Source organism: Schistosoma haematobium, chromosome 1 (genome assembly GCF_000699445.3).
Source record: "Schistosoma haematobium chromosome 1, whole genome shotgun sequence".
In the NCBI taxonomy this organism is placed as follows: domain Eukaryota; kingdom Metazoa; phylum Platyhelminthes; class Trematoda; order Strigeidida; family Schistosomatidae; genus Schistosoma; species Schistosoma haematobium.
The window spans coordinates 79,135,952-79,150,124 of NC_067196.1; the positions used below are offsets into that span (position 1 = coordinate 79,135,952).

The 14,173-nt window shown below is 33.5% G+C and overlaps 1 protein-coding gene across 1 annotated transcript in view; it reads left to right on the forward strand.

The window, feature by feature from the left end:
• The window catches only part of PCSK6_1 (Proprotein convertase subtilisin/kexin type 6), a 52,542-nt gene that overhangs the window by 8,861 nt on the left and 29,508 nt on the right, over positions 1-14,173 (forward strand). Inside the window, exons 5-6 of the mRNA XM_051208500.1 lie at positions 1,113-1,186; positions 4,221-4,309. Coding sequence (XP_051075242.1) covers positions 1,113-1,186; positions 4,221-4,309 — 163 coding nt within the window. The remainder of the gene's footprint in view (positions 1-1,112; positions 1,187-4,220; positions 4,310-14,173) is intronic.

The window sequence follows — 14,173 nt, forward strand, 5'->3', positions numbered from 1 at the left end:
ACACATATCGAATGGGATTTATGTGGCGCATATGTATTTGGTGCCTCCTTGTACCAATATCTATGTGTTAAAATAAATAAATAAACTTAGGCTATTTCTTGCAAAAAGCTAATAGTTTTTCTCTTTGGGATAGAGCCACTGATCCAACTATGGTTCGTCCTTCGTACTATGTGATCGATTTATTTATTTACCTTTTGAAAACTTCTACTTGAATACTTCTGTTTTCCTCACTTCTACATATAAGTGTGAATTGGTTCAAGTTGCTACATTTCATGTTAAAATTATCAGTGGAAATGTTCAAGGTCCAAAGCAACCGAGTCGAATATAATGGTTATGATAATGGTAGAAAACGAGGCAGGAAATATGGTACGAAAGCAGCAAGTGAATTCCGAGAATGACGAGTGTGAGATAATGTTGAGGCTAAAGTTCAGTTAAAAATAAGGGATAAAAGAATTTAAACTAAACCAGTCAATTCCAAGCTATTTCACTTATGATTTCCAACTACACATAACAGTTTTCTTGTTGACCACAATCAGCAATTATGTACAAATTAGTACAACTCAAATAAAGAGTTGGTGAATTCACAGACTGTTATCCTATCTTGGTCTGGCTGCGCTTCGCGTTCATTTAACCCAATCCTTTGTTAGTTGGATTAGTCAGCTAGATCAAGTTGATGAGACTCATAAAATCCTGAAGATATTTTCTTGTACATTAGATACTTTAGTCCTCGTCACTCAGCAGCTCATTTGAAGAAATAGCTATTCAAATTAAGTATGGTGCAGTAAGTATCCGGTAGATAGTTATCACTTTCTTTTCTCGTGAGAATCTTAACGCTGGCAGGATTCTGTCGTCTAAAATATGTTCATGAAAATACTTTACTCAATCTTGCAGTATATTGTGCGTAATGATGACCAAGTAAGCAAGTAGTACATCTAATTGTCTCATGGTTCGTTGATTACGTGAATTTATATATATACATATATATATATATATATATATATATATATATATATATATATATATATATATATATATATATATATATATATATATTGAGTGAAGTAATTTCACTTCTCTAATTTATTATTCTATTTAATTCCTTATCTTTACAGGATCCTAAAGCTAGTATCGATATTAACGGTCATGATAATGATCCAATGCCAAATATACGGAATCGTGATAATAAGTGGGTTCATTTTACCAAAATATTTTATCTTAAATAATGACTGCTGGTTCACCATATGTCTTACTTACTTACCTACGCCTGTTACCACTCGTCGAAGAGCATAAGCCGCCCACCAGCACTCTCCATCCAACCCTGTCCTGGGCAATCCTTCCCAGTTCTTTCCAGTTGCTACTCATCCTTTTAATGTGTGCTTCCGATTCCCGAAACAGTATGTTCTTCGGCCTTCCTCCTTTCCACTTCTCTTCACGATTCCAAGTTAACGCTTGCTTCGTGATGCAGTTTGTTGGTTTTCGTAATGTATGTCCTATCCACTTCTATAGTCTTTCGGTCATTTCCTCTTCAGATGGAAGCTGGTTTGTTCTCTCTCACAGTAGGCTGCTGTTGCTGATATCCGACCAACGGACATTGAATATCTTACGTAGACAACCGTTTATAAATACTTGTGGTTGTGGTAGTTCTCTAAGTTTCAGTTCGGTACAGTAGAACTGTATTGACGTTCGTATTGAAGATTGTAACTTTGATATTGGTTGAGAGACAGATGTTTTGAGTCCCATATGTTGTCCAACTGTGGGAATGCTGTTGTTGCTTTGTCAATCCTCGCCTTGATGTCTGCATCAGATCCTGCATGTTCATCGATGTTGCTGACCAGTGAGGTACGTGAAAGTTTCCACCTGTTGCAGAGTTTCCCCATCAAGCGTGATTGGTTTGTTTGGTGTTTTCTGTGTTGTATTTGAGGTTGCTGGTGTTTCCCATGTGTATGTTGAAGTCTACTGCAGAAGAGACCGCTGCTACACTTGTCGTATTGATCTGCATTTGTTCGTGTGTATGGGATAGAAGGACTAGGAGATCTGTGAAGTCCAAATCGTCTAGTTGATTCCGAGCTGTCCATTGTATTTCGTGCTTCCCATCAGATGTGGAGGTCTTCGTAGTCCAGTCAACCACCAGAAGAAAAAGGTGGGTGAGAGAGAGTAAGCAACCTTGCTTGACTCCGGTTCTCACTTGGAATGCGTCTGTCAGCCGTCCTACATGCACGACTTTGCATTGTAGTCGGTCATATGAATTCCAGATGATGTTGACGATTTTCTCAGCTACTGGCACCATAGTGTCGAAGAAGGTTCCATAGGGTTCTCCTATCCACTTTGTCAAATATTTTCTCATAGTGAAGTTGATGTATGGTGACGAATTCCATTCAGTTGACTGTTCAACGACGATCCCTATTGCCACAATTTAGTTTTTTCACGACCGATCCTTACGGAATGCGGTATGTTGATTTCGAGGCTGTGCGTCTACCGTGTCCTTCATCCGATTGAGTAAGGCTGTTGAAAACCTTTTCTGGTATTGTCTATAGTGTGATGCCTCTGTAGTTGTCACGCTTGTTCAGATATTCTTTCATTGTAATCTTGACGAAGTTTCATTTTTTCCAGTCTGTCTGTGGCACTTGTTCTTCCTCCCAAATCTTCCTGAATAGAATGTGGGGAATGTTTGCAGTTACTTCTATTTCTGACTTATGTGCTTCCGCTGGTATATTGTCTGGTTCTGCTGCTTTCGCACTCTCGACTTGTCTGATGGTCATGCTTATTTCTTCGATCGTTGGTAGAGTGACATTTACAGGAACGTTTGTGTGTGCTACTTCGATGTCCGATGAGTTCAGTGGGACTGGTCTATTCAGGAGTTGATCAATGTGCTCTACCCATCTGTTCCTACGTTCGTGAATCTCAGTGATTGTCATGCCTTCTTTGTCTTTGAAGGGTGTTTCTAGTTTACTATATTTCTCTGATAGTTTCTTCGTTGTGTCATATAATTGCCCCATACTTCATTCTGTTGCAGCTTTTTCCACCGTCATTGCTAGATGTTCCACGTATTTCTGCTTGTCGGCCTTAATGCTCTTCTTCACTTGCTTGTTTACTTCTGTGAATTCAGCTTGTGACTAGAATTTCTCTGTCTTTGTATGGCTGTTGTTAATTGCTGTCTTCTTGTTTTTCATTTCTTGAATGTTGTCTGGGGTTTCCGTAGAGATCCATTCGTTATGATGATGTGACCTAGAACCTTCTGCTTTGTTGAAGTTGGTGCCTCTTTGATTCCGATCCCGTTGTTCGTCATAGTAGTTTCATCTTCTTTGAGTAGATCCTGTAAAGCTTGTAGCCTGTTGTTGTGTGCTATCTTGAATTCGTTGGGTTTGTAAGTATCTCGTAAAAAGGTTGTGTTGAACCTTTGTACTGCTGTTTCGCCATCTGCCTAGTGTTTCTTTAGCTTCAGTTTTATCTTGACTACGACCAGATGGTTGTCTGAAGCTATGTTAGCTTCTTTCCAGGTTCTCACATCTTCCATTGACCTTGTGAATCAGTTAGTGACGCAAGTATGATCTATCTGGTTCTCCATGTTGTGGTTCAGTGAGACCCATGTAGTTTTGTGTATGTGTCTGTGTGGGAATATTGTGTCACCTATAGCCAATTTGTTGAATACACATAGACTCGCAAATCTCTCCCCGTTTCCGTTCCTTTCTGCTAATCAGTCCAAGTCGTCGCATGCCTAGTCCTCCTCCTTTGTTTAGGATTTCGACCGACAGTAACCCTAGAATTGCCACAGGCAGAGTTATAGAAATCTAGGGTAATTTAAATTTGAAATTTAAGGAGGTCAATAAAAAGTAATTTGTTTATCTTATCGTCATGAATTCTGAAGCCTCACAGGTCTACTATAGTTCATGCAACTGCGGTTTGCATCATTCCTCCTCAAAGAATAATAGTGTGATTTCTGAGGATTATATTCTTATCTTGCCATTTTCATGCTTATTTTATTGTACTTCTGCCTCATCAATTGTATTATATCATTGCAGAAAAGAAGTGGCAAATCATCAATCGTCTAAACTGTTTATTTACTACTGAATCACATAAGTAGTTAGAAAATTCTTGTGTTAGAAAATAATAAGCATATTTTGTCTTTTAAATATATAAACATCATAGTTAACTTTTATACATCCTAGGAATTTATCATGTTATTTTTTAAAAAGTCTACTGTTTTTTGGAATGATTTTAAGACATGGGACTCGGTGCGCTGGACAAATTGCTGCTCAGGGCAATAACTCTGTATGTATTGTCGGTATCGCTCATAATGCACAGATCGGTGGTAAGTTCTTGTATATTGATAAAAATGACTTTTTTTATTTTACAGTCTTGTTTTATTCCATAGTATTTATGTCTTTACCAAATAATACATATCAACTGAATGATAAACTATGTGTTTTCTTATGAATTTGTTTGTCCTACTTTTTTTTGTTGTTTTTTTTTCATAAAAGATGTACACAGATTTTTATGCTGTTATATTTTTTATGAGTTCACTAGAAAATAATCCAAGACCTAATGCATTATACAGATAAATGTATTAACACTGTCATTTCTTGGTTCAATTATGCTTCAAAATTTAGAACCAACAGAGTTTATGTTGTAAATTACAATAGGCGTAAATTAAGGGGTTTAATTAAAGAGGGTTGTTTAGTAAACATTTGGTTATTAATTAATATGTTACCCAAATGAGAAGTTTCTTTTTAATGTTTAACTTACACGGAAGGTTCATTTATTTAGGAAAGTGATAGAATCAATACAATTTATACTCGGTATAACCGAATCTCTATCCTCTATACCGATGATATTTCATGGCTAATCTAAAAAATTCGGTACTTCGACCAATAATTGAGAGATTTCATTTATATAAGAGATGATATTTCTCTTGGATAATTGTTGATTGCAATAATGCTGTAATCTTATTATGGAAAGGAAATATATTAACAAGTTTGAACTCTACAAATTCCATATTCTTTTTTATAGCTATATTAGGGTTGAAGTTCGACATTAACACCGTTGGACGCCGGCTCAGTGGTCTAGTTGGTTAAGCGCCTGGCGCGGAACTGATAGGTCCTGAGTTCGAATCTCGCGAGGGGCGGGGTCGTGGATGCGCACTGCTGAGGAGTCCCATGCTAGGACGAAACGGCCGTCCAGTGCTTCCAGGTTTTCCATGGTGGTATAGCTTCAATTGACTCATGATTTCAACCAGTGAAATTTCTAAAAATCTCCACAAAACCCATTCTGATACTAAAAATTTAATCTATAGCTCATTATGGTCCCAGAATTTCATAGTGTAAGAATGTTCAAGAAACGGCAATGTTATTGAGATCATGAAACGACCTAGGTTACACAGTTATTGAAAACCAGGAAGTAATGGACAGTTGTTCCGTCTTAGTATGGGACTCCTCAGGAGTGGCCATCCACGACCTCACTGGTGATTAAGCCCAGAATCTTCAGTTTTTTTCATCGAGAGCTTAAATTTTGAACTACTGAGCCGAAACCCATTGGTTTACATGTCTTACTTCAATTAATTCACGATATTGTACAAACATCTATTGTCCATGGGTAACTGCCCCACGTCGTACACGTCTTCCGCTGGTAGCAAGTTCCTACTGATGATGACTTGATAATATCGTTTTATTAAACGATAAAAAGAGATTGACGCCCCCGTATACAAGAACTACTACTAATCTCATGTTTCATTTTTCTTTTTAATTCAGATTCTTCTTATTTCAATTAGTAATCTTATAATTAATCTACCTAAACTCTTATTCATCATCATTATCTTTATGTCTTTCTTTTTAAATGTATAAAGTTTATTCTTTACTGTTTATTCTCTATAATTGTTTATTTATTGTTATTACACTTAAGTCTAAACGTATTCACTTTTTCATTGTACTTATACAGTTATAAATAAAATTTCATTTTTCTATAAATGTTTGCATACTACACAGACGATCGTATATATAACATGTTAATCAGGTGATTATACTGATAATGTGTTTAGTGTGATCGGACTTTTTACTAATGAAAGCATAGATAGTATTTTTAAATACAGTTAGTAACAATCTTCTATTTTCATAGTGAAGTATGTATTATGTTCGTCTGTTTGAATAGTATCATACTTCTGTAGGCATTATATTTCATCAACGTTTCTATTGTTTAACATCATTCCATAAATTTTGTATGGACATTATTTATTTAAGCACATAAACATTGGTACAAGTAGACACCAAACAGATATGCGCCACATAAATCATTCGATTTGTGTGAGTGCTGGGACGCTGCCCGGGTGCCCAAACCGAAGCAGGTGGTATTCTTAGGAGGCCACACTCCGAGCCTTCAACCTAAAGGTCTAATCCACAAGGCAGTGGAGCATCGTGAGGAGATGCAGTCCCATGGTAGTCGGTGACCAACAATTGGTTCACACATCATTTGTCACCTCAGGATCCTGGAGCCCATGTCAACCATTAGTTTGGAGTCAGGGTTTTCCAACTCCTCTAGGTGGATCCTTCATATCCACCAACCAGGCTAAAGTGCCGGACATTCGCTTTTCGTCGTCTCAACTTTGTAAGCAACACTCACGCCACGAGAAGGCAGTGAATAGAACTTCCCTGGCAGTGGTTGTATGCATGTGGCCATTTGAGAGCATTCCGACAGGGAGAACTGACTCACTTCACCCTCGGCCGTACCAGGGGGACAAGTACATTATAATAATAGACATGTCAGTCCCCGGGCTACTAATCTGCTTAAATTTATATCACTAACCTAGAGCATTCATTCGAAACATGGATAATAAATACTCGTTCTCAATTAACCTTCAATCCCTTTTGCAAATTTAATAGAGTAAAAAATGAAAACCTTCCTAGTAGTATGGTAAACAAAGTAATTCTCTTTCCTCTCTTTTATGTATAATTATAGTTCTCTGAGCTTGTCTTGGGATTTGTTTCCATTTCATGCTACGTATTTGTGTTCTCTAACATAGTTAAGTGTGATCATAGATGTCATTCGTAAAACTAAAGATCTGTTGTTTTTACTAAGTTCGTGAATTGGATTTTCAAATAGTTTTATGCTGTTGTCCACCTCAGTTTTCAATGTGTACCGTATATTAACTTTTCTCCTGACAAATAAACATTATTACAAAGAATGGTTGGTATTTGCTCACCAGTGCAATCAAGGACGCATGTTTCTTCCTATTTTGAACAGATCAGATGGCTGTACCTGAGTTCTATAGTTATGTTACCTGAGGTTCGAACCCAGTACCGTTCACTTCAAACCCTAACGCTCAAATGCCCCAACGAGTCCTGAATAGGACGAAACGCGTGTCCTGGATGCCACTGTTAGCCACATTTAATCTTTTATGTCTAAACTTACGTCATAATGGTCATATTGAGATAATCCTCACAAGGTTCACATCTGCCAACCATTAGCTAAATTGTTGTGTTACAGGTGTATTGTTCGCTACAGAAGCTTTAAAATTGTGGTCAAAACTTAATACTTAACACTTAATTCACATTTAATGTAATGCATACATTATCGAAGTAAATATTGCTTTGATCAGGGAAATTAATTTACATGGGATATAATGTTCGTGCCTATGGTTAAATATTGTAAAGGGCAACCCACTGGACTTCCAATCACTAATATTCATGTTTTTATTTGTTTCTACCTATTTTGATTAACTTACTAGTTGGTATCATTTAAGCTGCATACAGTATTATTATTATTAATATTATTATTATTAATTTTTCAATTGACCTATTACTTAGAAGTGATTGTCGTGTTTGTCTAGTCTTTTGCTAAATTTGGTAGCAATCCAATAGACATAATTATTTCACTAAAACTCAAGTGTTTACTAGCTATAGCAGGTTTAAAGCTGTTCAAAATTTATTCAGTAATCAGAGTTGTTTAAAATGAAGCTTAACCCTACCTCCTAAATATAAAATAATAACAATTGTAAACGCGACGTTCTACAAATGTACCTGATAAAGGATTAACTTGATAGCTAGGTTTTCTTCAAAATAATCACTGTACATTTGCTTCAGTATTAAGGAATATATTATTAAATTTATTAATAAGTACTTATTGTAAATTCTAGATTTATTTTAACATTTAGCCATTTGTGATCTCAAGTTTGTTAAAAACTTTTGTTGACCAACTCAAGATTGAACTTTAAAAACAATGTAACCGATATGTTTCATTTACTTATTGTTAGTATGTGCAAAGTTCGAGTTCATAGCTTCCTTCTGACTATATATATAGTTTGCTACGGATTAATTTTCAAACAGTTGAATACTTCTTAAATATCTTTTCTTTCATAATACTTAACATGCATTTATTAAAATGAAAGCTCTCTAAAATAATTTTAAGTTAGCTAACAATATTATAAAATACAGTATTAATTTATTTTTACTAGAGAAAAAAATTAAATTATAAAGCACGTCCCTATCAATTAGATAAAGTTAGAACATAAAAACAAGTCATAGGTTATTTATGAATGCATATATAGTGTAAGAAGAAAAGGGAGAAGGGTAGAGAATTTAATTAGACAGATAGGTAAGCATAAATCCATTAACTTTCTCTATTTTTTTTCCTGTCATTTCATTTCTCTATTCGTAATTCCTATGCCTGTGTTCTACTTACTTGCCACCTTGTAGATTTTATAGTGTAATACTTTTTTGGTTGAAGAAGATTAATTTTATACACACTAGTGTTTGCTTGGGCACTTATGTGCATAAATATTATGTAAACTGTAAATGTTAAATGTCGTCTTCTGATATGTGAAATACCCTTATTTTCATATTGGATTACTTTGATTTTTAATCCCCTAAAATTTAATACTCATTGTTTTCCTTTTTCAGATTATGTTTTTCATTTTTTCTACTAGTATACTGCACAGTAGTCTGATCTGTATTACTCTATGACTGTGGAACATGGTGTATGAGTGTGGATGACAATCGTAGGCCTCAGACTTTTGATCATAGGTCTATTCAAAGCACTGCTTGCGTATGATTGAACTATCTAGAAAGCAATAGGATATGTACTACACATATCCTACCATTGCTTATCTTACGATGTTTGCTAGTGTTGAAGTAGTTTGGAAGACAGCTATGGATGATTGTACCAAGACGTAGCATCCAATCATAAAATTGTTCATTGTTGGACTCGGCTGTATTATTAGATACAGACTATCTGGTTAAGGTAAAAGCGATTATCGTAACAAATGGTTGAATATATTGGGTAACATGGGCTAGGACTGGTAACAATTCCTCAGATGCATCATCTTTTTGCTTCGAATACGTATATTTTTTATTGCATGAAGTCATTATTTCTTTTCGAATCATATTTTATGTGCTTCATGTTTTTCGCAACCACTGATAATGTTACTCTTTTATTATTCTTTCATTTGCCTTGATGATTTTATCTCAATGTGATGTGTTGTGACAACTTGAAATGACGAACAGGATTCCAGGTTTCTTATAACTGTCTGACTCAAAAGAAAACCTGATCTGAAAAAAAAAGTTTTTGTTATCATGCCTTTGCCATTTTATTGTGTTTGTTGGCCTACCTTCATTTGTGAATAATTTACTTAGCTTTGTTCTGGTTTGCTTTACTTCAATTGCAATTGTCTTAAGTAGAGTTAATTCATTTTGACAAATAGTATGAGTCTTAAAGAAATTATGGTTATTTCTTTCTGGAATTTTTTGCATTTAACTTGTGTTCAATAATTTTCCTCTTATGTTTATGTGTTATTTGATAGTTTAATTAAGCTTGGTATTTTCTGTGCTGTATTTGTCGTATATACAACTAATTAATATCTCAAAAGAAAGCAACAGTTGAAAGTTGTTACCTTATTGTTCTAATTATGTTTGTATGTGTACTATTGGCATTTTAGTAGCGTTTAAAAGCCACATTTTTGGATTACAATTGAAGTAAATATCAATCTATAGCTTTTTTTTTTAGCCATTTCCGATTGGTCTTGATATCTTTGGATGATATCTTGACGGTAAATTTGTATTTGTATATATGACTTACATCTTTAACGCAATTACAATAATATAAATACTAATAATGTGGTGTGCGTTACTTATGTGAACAGATATATAAGTAGTATGTAGCAGGAGTTGAAAGTGGATTGCTTACCGGCAGAAGACCGAAATAAAAGAAAGTGAAAGGAAAGTAGAGAGCAATAGGAATAACAACATAATTGGAAAATTGATGGAATATTTGAAGGATAACTCAAGAAAAATTTGCAAATGATGTTTTCAGTTTATGATTTTCACATTTCACAACGGCACTGTGTAGTTTTGCATCAAAGAATTAATTAGCTAACCGTACCTGGGTTTACGTCCAACAATAGAATCACATTTATTGGAAAGTAAGGTAAATTACAAAATAATCCATTTGTTTCGTAAATTAGGCAATGAATTTTTTAAATTGTAGTCGGATATACTATTTGGTTTCATATTGAATGGAGTAAGTAGCATGTGTCTGAATTATTGTCTAAACCATTTGATTCCAACTTTTCAAAACAAGTTGTTGAATATTACGATGATTGCATTACATTCTTTGCAGTCAATCATAATCCATATTAGTTAAATCAAAGTAGGTAAGAATTCGTTATGACTAAACATATGATTTCAGTAGGCCGTTGTAAACCATTTAGTCGATTGAATAGCATACTTTTCCATGAATTCATGACTTATTTGTTTAAGTAATCGATTTTTCTAACAAACAAGTCTCAGATTGATATTTTAGTTCCGAATGTGGATCTTCGATGAAAGTGTGCTCTCGACGTTGCTTTTTGTGTCCAGCACAAAAATAATAGGTCAGTAAACTTCCACTTTTAATCTACAACTTAGTGATTAGAAGTTTAATAATTTAATCACTGAATGATAGGTTCACATAGCTAATGATGTAAAATAATATATTATCAATTGTTTAATGACTGAGTTTTAGTAAATAACATGTCTGTGACTAGATGACATTGGTTCATGTGTTTTCTTTTCTTGCTTTCCTATATATCTGAAATACTATCTCACTGTTTATCATTATTATTATTATTATTATTATTATTATTATTATTATTATTATTATTATTATTATTAGTAGTAGTAGTAGTAGTAGTAGTAGTAGTAGTAGTAGTAGTAGTAATTTCTTTCCATTCATTTATATACTGTTTTCTTAATCTACAGGATGGTGATCATTTCTGTCGTTTTTTATTATTTGTTCACTCTCAATACAAAGTAATTTGAACTGATCTTTATTACTGTCATTGTAGTTGTTCTCATAAAATAGTCAATTTGTCATCTAACTATTTTTATTTATATTATAAGTTTGTTTTTAAATTTCATTAATTCGATTTTGTTTACATACTTATATATATGTCAATGGATATGGACGGCCGGACCGTAAATACAGGCACATATACATGTTAGGGACAACAAAGTTCTTTATCATTCATAAAATATGTTTGAATATGAACATTACAGTTGTCAATCGGAAAACTTTAATTCTCGGCAAAATTGTTTTTTTTCTATATTTGACTTATTAATAAGTAATAGGGTTCGTCAGAACTACAAACTGGACATTATTCTTGTGTATGTATGTAAACCAGTTTACCAAGTACATGTTTGGATATTTGATCTTAATTTATACATTTTGTCTGAAGACTAATGATTCGAATTAAATGGTATTGCAACTCAACGATCGGAATTTGTTTGGTGAATTGAATAGGTAAATTCAACTATTGAGAATTTAAGATGAAGAGTTTTTACAAAGACGTAACTTTTGGTTCTAATATATATTCAATATCTTTTGATTGAGTTTCTCATTTTGATCAGTTCATGTGATACAGAAAATACTCCAATTTGTGACCATTTTGAGAATCCTGACCATTAAGTCATTTAAATGCTTCCTTTTTGTAATTGAACAGGAGTTTTATTCGATACGATGCCCAAGAATTAGACTTAATAGTCAGTAATTGTTTACAGAATGAGTGAGCTACAAGTTAGTTTCCTCCAATCATGTTTAGCTTGTGCTCATATTCTGTATAAAAAATTATTATTTTATCACGTAAAATATCTGTTTATTCGGCTAGTTGTCTTATCTTTGATCTCTAACTATTCAAAGGTTTGACCGAATAATACATCATAATGAGAAGCCATCACTCACCTAAATCACATTATTGTGTTCACTCATCTATTAGCGTTCTTTTCATTGACTTTAATGGTCAAGAATAATTTCATCAATAATTAGAAATCTCTGTAATATTATTGAAAATAGAACAGATAACTATCTAGGTAGTGTGACATAGGCGTTGTTAGTTGAATACATTGTTTTCGGTGTGGTCTCGCTTTAATACTTTTGCAACTCAGGGTTTATTATAACTGGAAACATTTTTCTGTTAGAAATTTAAAATTATGTAAATGAAAACCATTTTTTCCTGTAGTTTGTATTGTTTCTATGTTCTTAGTTGTGTGCTTACTAATACATGATATGTATACACAGAATCTTTCTTTAACGACATAGATATGCTCATGTATAGCGAGATACTATCTATTCTGCTGTTTGTTACATTGTGTAGGATGATCAAATTATCCCACTGCTATGCTGAGTCTTGTAGATCATATCTGATAGGTTACTGATTGGTTTTATATACGAAGTATCAGGGATAGATAGATTGTGGGACGTTTAAGAAAATTGAAAATTGTTCTAGTGTACTCATTATCAGTTTGATAAATCTCGGATGCCTTATTATTTTGTTTGTCATTTCTTTTCATCCCAACAATCGGTTTCTTTAAACCATTTAAGTGTATTCAGACTTGAAAATCGTTCATTTGGCAAAACACATAACGTTCAACCACTGAGTATTGGGTTTGAAACGTGCTTTGGCTACTTCAATTTAAGAGACCACTAGCTTCACACTAGGAGCATTTGAATGCTAAGTTTGTAAACTCTTATTTAGTTACCGATTCACATTGAATCAAAATAAATTTCATATATTATTCTACTCTAAATTGTACATCTACGTAACTACGGTTTTTGAATGTTGTTTGCTGAACACTTTTGATTTCTATTGTATGTCGTTTCCACTGTATCTCAAATATTTAGAGTTTATATTTCCAAAACACCAGTACTTTATCTATAAAATTATTGGTTCCCTTTTAACCATCTACAGTTTCACAAAAGTTAATCATTAATAAAGCTGTTTTTTCTTTGTTCATCAATTACTGTACCCTACTAGATTGGATTTTCTGTTTTGATGATAGACATTCAAAAAATATCTTCATATTTTCATGAAATCGTATATATATATGCTCTTTAATTGTAGTTAGCTTTAGAATATATGGATGTCACTTATCTTCGTTACTCTATCACATAAATATTTTAGTGAACTCGTCAAAGTCAATCTAATACATGTTTCATTAAAATCGCGAACCTGTCTAAGTCATAAAACTATTGAAAAACTGGAAACATTGCCTAGGTTGTTTCATAATTTCAATAGTATTCGACAGTCTGCCTACTCTGACTAATGCATATTCTTTATTTCCATAATGTAGACCACATATTTCTGTAACTAGTGAAGGGAGTATTTAAAGATAAATCAGTGGTTGGTGGGTAATTAAAAGCCTTTTTTCATAATGTTACATGATGTCTGTACGATGCGTAAGTCTTCCATAGCTTGACTATAGTTTTTCTTATGCTAATGACTTTATAGTATTATAAGATGACCGGTAGAAGAACAAAAACTACTCATCTTACTACCACTATTTCTATCTTAATAAAGTAGAATTGTAAGGTTGGAATTAGAAATCAAAATGATAGAGCCTACTATCCTTAGTATTTGTTTAGTCATCGTTAGATGTATTTGTTGAAATTCTATCTCACTTAATTGAATTTGACCAGTTATAAAATATAGTTATCGGTTTCTGAGTAATTTCGTTTTAACTCACAGATTGATGAACAAGATTTACTTGATTTACCAGTTTATGAAATGTATTTTGGATGGAAAGTTATAGACAAGATATTATTTTTGATTTAACTAGGATTCATATAGTCTTTGTTGTTCGAAATCACTTCACTTTGTATAGTAATGGAAAGTCTTATTAATAAGTTTTTAAAAATGATTGTTGAATATATTCGGAGT